This window comes from Anguilla rostrata, chromosome 10 (assembly GCF_018555375.3).
Source record: "Anguilla rostrata isolate EN2019 chromosome 10, ASM1855537v3, whole genome shotgun sequence".
Taxonomy (NCBI): domain Eukaryota; kingdom Metazoa; phylum Chordata; class Actinopteri; order Anguilliformes; family Anguillidae; genus Anguilla; species Anguilla rostrata.
In genome coordinates this window covers 13,567,019-13,582,721 of record NC_057942.1, presented here as the reverse complement: position 1 = coordinate 13,582,721, position 15,703 = coordinate 13,567,019, and the positions used below count along the sequence as shown (strand labels likewise).

Below are 15,703 nucleotides of genomic sequence, written 5' to 3'. Positions count from 1 at the left end.
ACAGATTTCTTTTTCCCAAAACAATACCAGAAGCACAAATTCACCATTCCACTAACCTTGACTTGACTAGATGACTGCTGACCCAGTCCAGCAGTAAAGAGAGACCCATGAGTAAAGAGTAGCGTCTTGCATACACATTTGCCTTTTCATTGTCAAGTTATTTTATGGACACATTTGTCTAAGTTCCCACACAATAGCGATGTGTACAGTTTACCTGTACCCATGCCATTTGCTGTTTTCTTTCAGATGTAAAGACCCTTCCAGCTCCAGAGCTCACTATTGCAGCGACAACCCCCCCCAGTGCTACTTCCACCAGCACTGCTGTTCCCCCCATTGGAACCATGACCTCCATGGCCAACTCCACCAGCCTGCGGACGGCGGCCACCACTCAAGCCCTGCTCACCAGCCTGGGCAGTCCCACGGACAACACCACCGCCACCGTCACTGAGGTCTCCTGGACCCAGTTCAACATCATAATCCTGGCTGTCATCATCGTGGTGGTGGTGCTGCTCATGGGCTTCGTGGGCGGGGTCTACACATACCGTGAGTACCAGAACCGCAAGCTCAACGCCCCCTTCTGGACCATTGAGCTGAAGGAGGACAACATAAGCTTCAGCAGCTACCACGACAGCATCCCCAACGCCGACGTGTCGGGCCTGCTGGAGGACGAGGCCACCGAGGTGGCTCCAAACGGGCAGCTGGCTCTTTCCACTCCCATGAACATGTACAAGGCTTAGGGACTGGCCACGCCCACCCGTACAACACCCTGCCCAGGAGCCCTGCTGGAGGCTGAGCTGGGACAGAGAAGGGATCGAGGTGGGGCTTTCTCCGGCAATTCTGTGATATAGATGGAAGTTCAGGAGAGGCTCGTACTGTGTTCTCGCCTTTGTGGTAATGTCTTGGAGACAAACTCCACTTCCTAAAAAATGAAACGTTCAGCACACAAAGGACACATTTAAAAGAAAAGATAATATTAATGAATTTCTCATTAAATACCAGGAAGAAGTATGAGTTGCACAAAAAGGCATGTGGATGCTGCCAAAAGTGAGGAACTTCCATCCTGAAACACTAGAAGACTTGACAACTGTGCTGTTAAGTTCTTTTTGTTTTTGAGAGGGGATTTTTAGTTCTTTAGATACATCCCTCCCCTTCCCTGCCCCAGAAGCTATGGGATGTACTTGAGATGGAAGGATGACTAAGCAATGGTAGGAGAGTAACACTTTGAATGTTGAAATGGGGTGGAACAGAACTCAAAGATGTGAATGAACAACAAACAGAGAAACTGTGACAGTGGCTCGGACGTGTGCCTTTTCCCTGGTCTGGAGAGGACACTTGTTGAGATGTTATTGGCCACATGCAGGAGCTGTGTGTGTGTTGGTGGACTTGGGCCAGACCCCGAACGTGTTGGCACAAAGACAGGAACACAAGCACCACTGAACCAGGATGGCCCCAAGGGTGGGGGTTGGGGGGTTTGTGTGCAGCTGGACTCTGCACATACAAACATGTCCACACACAAGCGCACATACACACACACACACAGACGCATACGTGCATACACTCATAAAGAAGAAGATCTTCATCTTATTTCAGAAGTAATCTCACACATTCTGGAGCAGGTTGACCACTTATGTTCTGGACACTGCTTTGAAATGACAGTCAACCAGAAGAAGGTAAAAATGGTAAAAAAATGGAACTCATTTAGTACGATGTGAACAAACTAAATTCATAGACAGTTCTGTCAGTAGTTGCTGCAGATCATCTTGGTTCGTAGGGGTATATCCAAACCTGAATACCGTATTCCAGAAGAAAAGAAGAAATTAGTGGGGAAAGTGAGCATTGAACAGAAAATAAATATGTGCACAATAAATCACACATTTGTCTGCAACCACCCCACCGTCATTACAACTGCGTGTATAAATGCAGATCATTTTGTTGGTTGAACGGATACAGATAGTGTGGTCTCTGCACACCCATAGTGTTTAGGAATATTTTAATTAGCTATGATATTCAAGTTTAAGGTGACCCAGTTAGAGGAAAAATGTTTGGTGTGGCTATAGGGAGTCTTGTAGAGGGCCGAACAGAACCTGATTAGATTAGGTCATGTGACCTTACAGCTCACAGTTGGTCTCAAACTTTAGTCTGTTCTTAACACAGACATGAATGCAGTGTCTATAGAGTGGGAGAGATGTCCTCATGTAAAAGGTACACATATTAAAAATGAAAAACATGTTTTAGTGTTAAACTTGAGTTGACAATAACTTGTCAAGGCGATGATTTTTTTTTAAATGGTGTTATAATTTAGTTTATTTTACTTTTTATTTATTGATTAATTTTTATTACATTTGTCCTTTGAGTATAGTAACTACACATCAGTGGATTGGGTAAGTTTTGTTAATAGCTTGCTCGTGACCTAGATTACTCAGCTAAATGCAAACTAAAAAGCTGTACCTGTTTTAACGTACTATGTATCATTTTCACTTGTATCAGAAGGCAGACAGTGGAAGTCTGCCATTTCCCTGATTGTAGCTAGATAACATCTGAGCTCAGTGCACCAGCTTGTTTCTTGTGGCGTCCTTTTCATGCCAATTTACAGACACACATGGCAAGGAACATAAAAGTCTTATTCACTCTTACAAGGCACCTTTTCTCGTTTTTGTCACACACACACACACACACATGACAGCGCTGCCTGCACTGAAAACTCTCTGAGTGGTGTAAGTAAATGTCGGATAGGCTTGTTGGTAGAGTAGTAAAGGATGTTTCCTGTTTCCTGTTTATTCCCCGTGCAGCAATCACAGGCCCTGCGGTTTCCTCTTCCCTGCATGAGTCATGTTTTGGGCCCTTTTATCAGCCTCCAGTGCATCTGGACTTCAGCCAGAGTGTTCCTAAGGTGATGTGGGGGTTCATTTTCATGGTCTCATGACACAAAGGGGGAAGGTTCCCATGTCAATCAGCTCACATCCCAGTTTTCAAGACGGTTATGTGGGAGTGATGTCATCTTTACCTGTATCTTTGCATTGTGAAATGAGGCAAGTACTGTTGGTGCAAGACATGGTACAACTGAGCTTCTTTTGTTGAGTTTTTTTTTTTTTTTTTATGTTTCTGGACCCAGTGTGCATCAGCAGCAGAAGGACAGCTTGTCCTACCTCCGCAATAATGTGGCTCATGGAATGATTAAGCTAAATAAGTAAGGAACCTCAGTCCTCAGGTAGTCCCCCTTTCTCTATCATATTTATAACTGTAAATAAGAATCGGACATTGTACAGATGGATGTAAATAAGAGGATGGTATTGTACAGGTTGAGCACAGTGAATCCAGACATCAAGCCCTGGTACGTTTCCAGGACACTCAAAATTTGGGGTGGGGGGCAGAGAGATAAAAGAATGGAGAGGCATGGGGACAAGCTGTCAAGCTCTTATCTGTGGCCTGATCTGTTCTCTTTACCCACCCACCACCATGAAATAACATAACAGAGACTTTACCAAAACCCTTCCTGTTGTTCTCAGTGAATGACGAGATGTATATATTATGAGTGAATGATATAGCATATACTGTATTTAATAAAAAAAATAGTGTTTTACTGCTTTGTTTCAGTGTTTTACTCTGGTCTGTTGGAGCTGCCATTTTGTGTTCCTTTTTGTTTCGAGTGAATGTCAATGCTAGTATGAAATTCCAGAGGCACTGGGCTGCTTCTGGACCTGTGTTCTAATGGATGTGACAGTACATCTATACTGTACACAGTGGTCCAATTGTAAAATGTTAACAAGGGGGATGGTGTTCATTGGCCGAGGGGAGGGGGGTAGTAGGATGAACGTGGGGGTTTACTCTAGGGGGGTCGGGAGGTATGCTCCCCCATGAGAGAATTTTTCTGAAAATCACTCTGAAATTGTTCTTTCTAATTACTTCTAAGAGCAGAAAAATTCTTCATGCTAGTTAAAGTTAGCCAACTAATTACAGCTTACTTAATATAAAAACGATTAAATAATTAATAAATAACGACTTGTGTCTTCATAAGGCTGTCCTTGGCCTCCTCATTTGTTCAGACAAATTCATTAGACCTAGGTTTACAGTAACATAACTATGTTACAAATATGGAGCCATTACAACAGGGGTATTCTTTCATATTGTACATTTTTTACATTTTAGAATACACTTATACTGTGAAAGATAAATGTATCCGAAAGTTTGTAGTATACATAATCCATAATTGAAACCCAGTCAACATAAGGATGCATTACAAAATAATCACTGTAAACAAAGGAACACTTCAAGTGTGAGAAAAATATTAAATATTGTACCATTTATTAAATGTATACTTGTAAATTAAATACAGACAGTGAGGCAGTTGTTGGGAGTGATATTCAATTATTGCGAGGAGCACATGACACATGTAGATAGAGCACCTTAATGTTATTTTAAGTGTACTGACCAGGCATCCTCTTTTTCCTTCTATATGGGACAGAAAATATCCATCCAGGAAGGATTTCTAAATTACTAAAAAAAAAAAAAGGGTATGGTTAAATTTTCCTAGTTCTGTAGAAGTGCATGTATGAACAAGTAGCCTATTATTGTATTCATAACGCCCACCCACATCCTCTTTGGGTTGGTGAAAGCTTGTGTTTTCACGTGGGAGTATTTTTCCCTAGCTAAGGATGCAGTTTTCCCCCATCTCCACTCTTCAGTTATAAATTGTTTTTGTTTTTAATTGTTTTGTCAGGGGGATGTCTCCTACAGGAGCTCCAAGTCTGACATCTCTGAGAAGTTACCACAGTCCTCCCACACACAGTTATTCATAAAATCTCCCAGGCACAGGAACGACACAGAGAGAGAGGAAGAGAGGACTTGTTTGTCGTCATATTTCGTTTTTGCCATTTCTGCTGGAGGGCGTTAAGCGGTTTTTGCTTTCTCAGTTTCAGGTACCAAGGCCTTTCTGAGAGCTCGTAGGCGAGTCCTGGTTTTGAAGTCAAAGTCTTTCCTTGAGGAGGCGCAAGAGGCGCACAAGTCAGCGAGGCCACTGGGGCTCTGCTGTCGCCCAGAGCTGTTCCGTTTCGTGTCAGCTGCATGACGCTGCAACATGGCGGGCTGTTTAATGGTGTTTCCCTTTCTGTAAGATGACTAGGTCGCTCCAAAAACTACACAAGAAACAAACCCAAGAAAATACCAGGTAAATAATCTAGGGTATGTCCCTAACCCAAAGAAGAGGGAAGGTTACTGATGCTGTCAGCTCAGTAGAGTCAGGTGTCTTACACGCTAACAGGTGTCAGCTGGCTGTCCCCCTTAGCACATGCAGGTGTTTCCTGTTTTTTTTTGGTTTTTTTGGGGGGCTGGGAACAAAGAACAATGGAGACTGGTCTCAAACACGGCAGAAAAACAGGTGGCAGGTGCTTGCATGAGTAGCAGGTGCAGCAACATGACTCAGCTGGGTACAGCACAGCACTGCTTACCACACCTAAGCTCACAGAAATCATACTTTTCTGAGAACCGCAGCAGGTGGGGGGGGGGGGGGGCGGTTCACACTTGTTTTTTCTTTTTTACTTTCAGTTTATTGTTTTCCCTTTATTAAAATTAAAAGCATCATTGACTGCACTGGCTTTCGATTGCAAACATTATTCAAGCAAAAACCTGATTTTGTTTGATGCAGATTCTGCACATATTAAGTGAAGAAGACAGGATAATTGTCCCCTCTCACATTACTTTGCTTCTTCTCTAGGGAATGATATACCCCCAATTAAATGCAGTTATTTTATGGGTGTAACCTTAAAAAAAAAAAAAGTAAAGATATGGGGCGACGATATTCCTGTGAAGTTTCTGAGCTGTGAGAATTAAATCACCATGGCCTTTGTAGACTCTAAATAATAAGTTACTGAAGAAAACTCATAAGATTGTGCTTTATGTCAGATTAACAACCTAACTGCTTTCTGGCAGATTTAATTAGCAGCAGCAGTACACGGTACTGTTTAAAGGTAATGCTAATATACACCATTAACCAGATACTAGTCAGCAATTAGCTGATTTGCTGTTTCCAGCTACAGTCATTTTCATGTTTAATCCAATTACTAAAGTCGAGTGAGCCGCCACCAGCATTCCTACTTCCAAAAATGTATTGAATGAAAGTTATTGTACTGTAAATGGCATAGTATTTACCATTAAATGATTATTTCACTGATCAAACAGGTCCATTGGAATTACTTGTTTTGAATAAGATGCACTATGGGTGATACGTTTTGAAAATTCAGTGTGAATGCAAGTTGGGTACTCATCCAGTGATACTTCATGACTGGAGCATTTCTCAGTCACAGCAACATGGTTGGCCACAGTCCTAAAAAAAGGAAATTTGAGTGCTGTGTAGGGTGTGTCCCCTGCCAAAGGTGCTCCCTTATGCCTCTGAGTACTGCTCTGCTTTATAAAAACACAAATACAAGGCATTAGGCAGAAAATCATGGAATATGATATGTATGTATGTACATCTAATTTCATAGAACCAACCTGCAAAATGTCAAGTTAATTGGCATCACGAGGGAACTATAAAAGAATGATTCACATAACTTGAAAAGTGAATGATTCTCCAAGGATAGTGCAACCTAAGCACTATGACTTTGGCACTGCTTTGCAACATTGGGATACTGTACACTTGTAAATTCAATATTCCGTTGTGGATGTGAGTGCTCGGAACATGCCATCAAGAATTCCATCCAATTTTCCTCACTTCTTCTCTGTTTCTCACCCTCTTCGCCCAAAGTTGTCAGAACTATGCATGCACACATATGCATGCACAAAACAACTCTTTACTTTAGCTTTAAATTGCAGTTTTTTCACTTAACTTCACATCAATCTACCACTATTATTTACTTATTCTCAGCGAACATAACCACACAGAATTGCTTCGTCATTACATTAAATTGAAGCATTTAGCAGACACTCTTATCCAGAGCGACTTGCAAAACGTTTTTACATAGCAGTTACATTTCATCCATTTATACAGCTGGAAATATACTGAAGCAATGCAGGTTAAGTACCTTGCTTAAGGGAACAATGGCAGTGTCTCACCCAGGAATTTAACCTGTGACCTTCAGGTTACAAGCCCAACTCCCTACCCATTACACTAGATTGCCGCCCCCAAGAAAAAAATAAAAAGCATCACTGACCTTGTCATCCCATTCTCCTCCCTTCTTCTGTATTCTGATTACTGACTACCATCCAAGCTTTTTTTCGAACTTTTAACTGCCTAGTGTAACTTTTCATCAATGACGTAATCTGTCAGTGCAGTTCTTAAAGGAACAACATAAAGTTTATTTTGAGGGAATATAGAAAAGTCAATGAAGTACAAAGTTAAATTATTTTTCTTCTATCCATCACAGTGTTTTTGGGAACAGGGCATCGAGTTTGTCCTCATCAATATGGATGCCATTTGCGAAGATCACATAGCCAAGGAATGTCGAGCGCATCTGTAGCACTAAGCTGCAACCATTTAGCAGATGCTAAGGCAGTCTTGGCTTTCAAAGTGCCTTCTGTAGTCGGATTGTGATTATAGTCACGTCTAGCCTAGTGTCAAGTAAACCATTTGTCTTTGCCCTGCTGATTGTTACAATTTTACTCTTTCCCCTTTTACCTCATCGGAGGTTTTAGCTGCACTTACATCTATTAACTCATACAATTCAAGTGGAGCTGATGGCCTAGATCAATTTCTTCTTAAACTTGCAGTGCCACTAATTGCAGAATGCATTATGCACATATATAACCTGACTATAACCACCAATGTAATCCCCAAAATTTGGAAGGCTACTCATGAACAAAATGTTTATAATCACCAATAAAAGTATAGCTTATGGTTTTCCTGGTTGGTCATTCAATCTAATGTCACCAACAGTCTGGTGTTAGTACTGGACATTGCACCATCACTGCTAGTCATATATGATATTGTATTAGCTTTGGACAATCATTAATTCTGAGCAGCTCTTTTTGTAGATTTGTCTTTGATTTGGCTTTTGATATGGTTGATCATACCATTCTTTTATATAAACTCTCCTTAATTGGTCTTCATACCAGAACTCTAAGTTAAGTTTAACTACCATTTCAGATAAATCACAGTGCATGGTTTTAGGTTGTATATGATCTGAATCATTAAGTGTCATGACAGGAGTTCCTCAAGGTTCTATCTTAGGACCAGTCTTGTTTACACTGTATATTAATGATATTGTATGCTGATGACACAATCATTTATTGTGCTAGCTAACCTCCTCAGTTTTACAGAATTGTGGATAAAAATAGTAAACGTGAGAGTATGTACTTAGATCATGCTTGTACAATCTAACACTGTTATCTAACATTAGCTCCCTTATTTGTTGGGTCAATGTTTATAACCGTAAAATTTATCAAATGTATCCAAATCTATTGACACTTTGTCTTTAAAATTAGGTTTGGTATGTTGCTCATTATTAGTCTACTGTGTCAGGCAACACTGTTGATCATCTCTAGGTAGCGTTCTTTCTCAAAAATATGCTACCGTTGGATAACCTTATAAGGAAAATAAGCACTCCATGCATTCCAATCAATCAAGAAGTAAATTGAGGGCACTTGTTTTGACTTGTTTTGTGACATGTATATATATATTTGTTAAAATAAATGGGTCTTAAGGTCCCTAACCCTACCTGTCATTTCAGAAGGGAATATTTTGTCTGTAAGAGGGGTCGTGATGATGGGAGATAAAAAGTTCAGAGGAGTGAGTCACATTTCCTGTTTTCACACCATGCAACACTAGAATACGGTTTCTTTAAGTTCTTCTGTCAGAGGGTAATTGTCTGATGCTATTCTGAGAAATGCACATTTTGACTCACGCAGTGTTTGTCTTCAACAGCCAGATCCCATTTGCTTTAAATGCAGGACAGAAAGCAAAAACAAATTAAGGACATTGAGTCCTATGGTTAGTGTGGGGCACCCCCACTGCAAAGTGTGACACATGCACATGCATGCAAACAAGCTTTTTTAAAATTCTCATTTCTACAGGAAATTCACATAATTATAGACATAAAGTTGCAACAATATTCAAATGTCACATATTCAAATATGAACCAGGAATCTGCATTGCAAATGAACCTTTCACAGTTATTTGTTTGGCTTCACACTGTCATACTATCATTCAGGGCTTGACATTAACACCGAACATCCGCCAAATGCAGATAGAATTTGGCACTGGCGTATAACTCTAACCAGCAACTTCGGCGGGTAACCGTTTAGTATAATTTTCTATGAAAAAAAATCATTGTAGTTTAAAAAACCCATCTGATATAATGAAGTCAAATTGAGGTGATACTACATGATACGGCTCATCCCATTAGCCCATCCGGTTCTCTCTCTCGTGTCTTGCCTCCTCGGTCGAGCTGCGTGTGTGATTGTTAAGAAGGAGAACTTGGCCGAAATCAAACCGCTGCCAAACATGGCACCACATGCAAACTGTGTATACTCATTGCAGCTATACTTTTCATTGAGTGACACTCCAAGCTAGTGGAGAGCACAATACATTCAGAACACACAGAATCGGCAACGGTCGCCACACCGAACACAGAAAACAACAATAGCTTGGTAAAGGAGCACAAACTTTGACAGATGGATGCTCATGATTTCAGCTGTAGTTTATTTAGCACTGGGAAAAAAAGGACGAAAGTACAGTATTAGCCACAAAAATTGCTTGGTTTCATTTTCAACTAACATCTATGATCATACCCAGGTGTCTACTTTCACAGACATGAATATATTTGTTTTTGCATCTCTGTGGGGGAGGTGATGTGGTTGATTAATTTTTGTAATGTTTCATGTGGGTTTTGAATGCAGTTGAGTAATATCTGCCCCACTGAGGTTCAGCACCCAATAGTGAAAAAGAATATGCATTTGCATATTAGGTTTGACATCTCAGCAATTCTCTATCAAAGTGGTCCAAGTACTTGATCAGCACCTACTTTGTTTATGTGAAGGCAATGTTCTCCACAAACAGACCTGGGCCAAATACAAATACATATTTGTATTTGAAAATGTATTTGTATTAGATACATAATAATTATTCCAAATACATTTACTCATTAAATATTTTGTATTTGATTTATTTAAATACTTTCCTGGGAAACCAAATACTTTTTCAAATAGTTTTTAGAGCATTTTAAAAATACATTAAAATACAATTGCAATTTTAAAAGATTTTAAATATCCCAGAGTTTTTTTTTACAATCTTTGTGAGTGGCCCTCGATGTGATGTCAGCGAGCTATGATACTGATGGCATTCCAGGGGAATTACTACGGGCTAGGGTTTGAATTTGGAAAATTTGCCTACATTGGCAATTTTAAACAACCCATATCTTCATTTTTCTGTTGTCAGAGCATTCGACAGCCAAACATTATGTATAGTTCCATCTTTTACATTTTGTAAGGTTAGACACTGATAAAATAGAATTTAGCCGTCAATATTCACTACTAATTAACAATCGGTACAATTGGACTGGGGTCATCAGCAGTCACCAGACACCAGATTTTCCTCAGAATACTACAAAACTTTCAACTTTCAGAGCTGGTAGGTTCTTGTATATCCAGTGGTTTTCATGTCTTTCTACAGCTTGGTGCAATTGTGCATGTTTCACCAATGGCTTTATGTTGTGAAAGTATAATTCCATTCCATAATTCCATTAAATCAAGCACTTTGTATTTGAAAATTCAGTACTTTGAATGTTTTTTAAAGACATATTTGAAAGTAATTGCAAATACATGCAAATGCTCATTAAATTCAAACATATTTTTAAATACTCAGTATTTGTAAATGCTGTATTTCAAATAATTTCTTTTTAAAAGTATTTAAAAGTAATTAAAATACTTTAAATACGTATTTAACCCAGGTCTGCAGTTAACCTATCCCCTTTGCACCATATTTCATTGCATTCCAGGTAGATAACATTGAGGGAGCTAGCTAGCTTAAAATTCATTTGTGTGTGGCATACAACTCCGCAAATCAATCTAACCCAAGAATGGCTTTCTATAAGAAAGGCCTGTAAGAAAAAGCATAAAATGTTCATTAATTATTTCAAAGACAGGCTATCTAGCTTATCTTGCTGCACTCAGCTGGTGATTCAAGTAATATGACACAGTTAAAATAGTTTGCCAGCTTAAAGCTGAAGTAAAGTACTATAATTAATTATATAACTAGCCAGTAAGCTTCAACATGGTTTGAACAGCAAACATCACGTGATTCACAGCTCAGAATTAGACATTTCTAGTCCACTTTGAATCACCTATGTTATCTGTATGCTTCAACAGTCTTCTTTGCACATATGCAAAGACTATGATGTGTTTCGAAAAGTGAGCTCTCCTATGAGGGAATGGTGCATTCACTGAACACACACATATATATATATAAATATATATATATATACCATGCATCACCCTATAAATAGGAAAATTAATGGAAAACCCTGAATGAATGAGTGGAAAAACATATCAAAATGCAAATGCTTCTATGCAGGTGTACTGCATGATACAATCAAGCATTTAATATTCTATTATGCTCTGTGGCATGCATAAAATGGCTGATCAGGCCTAGTTGACCTCGATTTTGGATCAAGATGGGAAGAGGAAAAGACTAAAGTGACTTTAAAAGAAGGTTCTTTATTTGGGCATGGATGGCAGGAGCTACGGTCACATAGACTGCTCAACTGGCTAGTGTTTCAATAGGAAAAGTGACTAAAATGACATCTGCATTTAGATCTATGGAAAAAGCAGTTAAGCATCAGTTAATAAGGTTGGAAATTGTGGTCGTAAGAGTACATTTGATGACCGTGAAGCTTGTGCATTAGTGTGATATGTAAGGGAAAACAGAAGAGCAACTCCTCCTCAGGTATCTTAGAATGTCAATGCAGGACGTGATCAGACTGTGTCTGCAAGAACAGTCCATCTACAACTACATAGAGAGCGATATTGTAGTAGGATTGCAGCATAAACCTCTCATTACAAAGACAAATGTACATTTGAGAGTTCAGTAGAGCAAAAACCACAGGCACTTGTCTACAGAGATGTGGAAAAAAGTGATATGATTAGTTGAGTCATCCTTCACCATATTCTTGACAAGTGGGTGAGTGCATGTGTGGCGTACACCAAGAGAACAATACAGGCCTGAATGCCTGATCCCTACAGAGAGGGGGTCTGGTGGCTCTGTTATGCTGAGGGGGGCGCATTTTCCTGGCATGGTTTGGGTTCACTTGTCCTCTTAAAGGGTCTCTTCCAGGATGATAATGCTCCCATCCACAGGGCAGTAACCAAATGGTTTGATGAGTATGAAAATGATGTCAGTGCCGTCGCAGTCACCAAAGCTCAACCCAATTGAACACCTATAGGAAATTGTGGACTAACGTGTTAGACAACGCTCTCCACCGTCATTATCAAAACACCAAATGAGGGAATATGTTTTGGAAGAATGGTGTTCCATCCCTCCAGTAGAGTTCCAGAGACGTGTAGAATCTATGCCAAGACACATTGAAGCTGTTCTGGTGGCTCTTGGTGGCCTAACACCTTACTATGACACTTTATGTTGGTTTTTCCTTTAATTTGTTACCCATCTGTATATATATATATATACAGATATATACATCTGTATATATATATATATATATATATATATATATATCCTGATTACAGCAGTTTTAACCATTAAGACCCTCGGTTGACATCCAACACTCTGAGTACCGAACAAAGTGCATCAACAGTTAAAACATGTCACTTATATCTAATGTATTTCCAATATTATCATATATTATCCAAGGTTTCTTGAAGGGGGATAAAGTTTATTAGATAATGTAGACCTGCCACATCCTCAAATTATGAAGCACAGGGCTTTATTCATGAAAAAAGACTGCGTAAATATTGACGCACAAGTAACTTTGTAATTTACCGCAAAGTGAGTTGTGGTAATGTCCAAATCGATGAGGAAAGCTTCTTTTTTTCCTTAACACCTACAGTACGTAAGCTTTTAGCAAATAGTCTACTGCGCAGACCAACCTATTGTGTGCTTATAACAAATGTCTGTGAGCAGGTGGCTGTTTCTTTTCCATTAATCACTGGAGCACCCAGAAGATGAGGCTATGTCAACGCAGCAAGCAAATTAGATGAACAGGGACAGATAACTTTTTTTAACTGGGGTATGATTTGATTTATTGTGAATACCCTTATACCCAAAAATTACTTTCAGAACAGATTTTTTTAAATGCTTTTTTATTTAAGAATTGTGAAGTATATGTAAAGGACAGTATGCTAAGCTTCATATCACTATAAATGGAAATGTTCCGCAAAATTTTGGGTTTCATGTGCATTTTTTTATTGATGTTCATGTCCATGGGAATTATTAGGCCTAACAGAAGCATTTGTAGCGTGGGCGTAGTCTATGCTGTAGGTTGCTGTGCTTCAGAGCACATTTGTTTCTTGGCCCACACAATTTTTTCTTTTTCACGGCCCACTCAAATATTTTTCTGGCTACGCCACATGGGGTACAGTCAGCATTACTGTAAAATCTGTGAAAGTATAAAGCTACCCCCACAAGTATAAAGCTACTCCCCACCTCAAAATTGATTCCAGCCCCACTGCATTCAGTTGCTACGAAAATTAAGATGAAAGCAGTCTCATATCATAATCATAACATAATCATATCATATCATAATTATAAGAATACCAAAACTAAATACATATTTTCCCCAACTGAAAATGAAAGAGGTCATCAATAGACTATATGGGATATATTCAAAATAATGTTTCCATAACTGGCTGAGCATGGCTTTTATGCTTGTGTATATGTTCAAATTATACATTCACCACTGCAATGCAGTAGACTTACTACAAAAGCACATCCCAGAGATGTTAGCTATCTGCAAACATTTGCTTATATGCTTATTATGTATACTCCCTGAAATTCCTTTTCTATTTTTCATGTTCAGAAGCAGGGCCCTAATTGAAGTGTGAGAGTGACAAAAATCTTTAGTGTCATTGGTTTTGTGCTCTGAAGGAAGACGTCTGATTTTGCCATGAACATTACGAGTTTGAAACCCCTTGAAATGGGGATACATACAGCATACAACACACAGCTGCATGCCAGAAAGCAATGGAAAACCGGACAGTTGAGAAAATAACTATTCACATGTTCCATATTTCTGGCCTAGATATTGTATTGTTTGATATTTTTATTGTTACCAAAAGTATAAAGAAAACAGTTTCAAAAGCCTAAAAAATCTGGTTAGTTTTTTTTTTTTTTTTTTTTTGCGTCCAAAAATCAAGTAGTACCGAAATGGAAAATGTGTGGAGATGTACAGCAAGTAAGAGTTGTGTGGCACATGAATCTGATTCAGTAATCTTCCATTACAGTCCAGTACATCAGAGACACATTCATTGTGCTGTGGAAACATTCGCACAGCTCTCTTGATAGTCTTGATGATTTTGCTTGTTTTTTTTTTTTTGTTTGTTTTGGTTTTTTTTTTTTTTTTTGCAGACACAAAAAGGTAAAGGTCCTGAAGATCTGTTGTTCACATTGATAAATGTCATAAATTCGGAAATATGAATTAGCTACAGGGTACAGGGTTTTTTAGACTTGCATGGAAATGGTTCAGTGACTGGAAAGTGATCATAACAGAGGCCATGAGTGAGTCACATTACTGGTAAAAAGACAGGAAAGAAAAAATGTGGCTTAACTAGCTCTCTGGAAAGATATTCCGATGACATTTTAAGTAGACATTTTAAGCGCTTGAATGAAAGAAAATAATTTTGAGACTGAGTGATACCCAAAATCAATCCAGGAATGTCTGAGATAAGACAATAAATCAGGCAAACAATTCTTTAAAACAAGTTTTGCAGTTAAAGAAAAAATGAATCTGTCAGTTTTTTGCTATGGGTTTCTTTTCCTTCAATGTGGATTGCCGGTCAATTGAATTCCATGAACAATCACATACAGGAACTTTCCATTGTGAAGAAACTTATAAATCACTGGGTGGAAATTCTCAACAGACTTTTGTCACCCACAGAGTTTGTACATGGGTAATATGCATAGTTATTTCCATTATATATGTATAAACAGATTAATCAAATTAATCGAACAGATTAAGAACACTCTTCAGGATGTAGGCATAGATGTGTCAAAGACTGCCATAAAGAGAAGACTACACCAGCATTCTTGAGGCATACCAGGAAGCCTCAAGAACAGAAAGTTTCAGGTTACAGTTTGCTAAAAATAAATAAATAAATAAATAAATAAATAAATAAATAAATATTTAAAAACTGTAGAGTTTTGGAACAAAGTGTTATGGGCTGATGTGATGAGTATTAACCTGCTCCACAGGGATGGAAAGAGGAAAGTGTGGAGAAAGAAAGGAACTGCTCATGATCCAAAGCATCCCCCTCATCTATGAAACATGGTGGAGGTAGTTTAATGGTTTAGGTATGTATGGCTGCTACTGGAGCAGGCTCACATCTCTTCATTGATGGTGTGACTGCTGCTAGCAGCAGCAGGATGAATTCTGAAGTCTATACAAATATTTGCTCAGATCCAACCAAATGGCTCAAAACTCATTGGATGGAGCCTGACCTTGTAGCAGGGCAATGACTCCAAACGTGCCGCTAAAGCAACCAAGGAGTTTTTCAGGACCAAAAGGTATAACGTCCTTGACTGACCAAGTCAGGCACCTGACCTGAA

At 39.0% G+C, this 15,703-nt stretch overlaps 1 protein-coding gene across 1 annotated transcript in view; it reads left to right on the top strand.

Moving 5' to 3' along the window:
• LOC135265066 (multiple epidermal growth factor-like domains protein 9) overlaps positions 1–3,580 on the top strand; it is an 89,579-nt gene extending 85,999 nt beyond the window's left edge. Inside the window, exon 6 of the mRNA XM_064354294.1 lies at positions 247–3,580. Within this exon, the coding sequence (XP_064210364.1) occupies positions 247–737 (491 nt within the window). The 3' untranslated portion in view covers positions 738–3,580. The remainder of the gene's footprint in view (positions 1–246) is intronic.
• Positions 3,581–15,703: the final 12,123 nt, after the last annotated feature.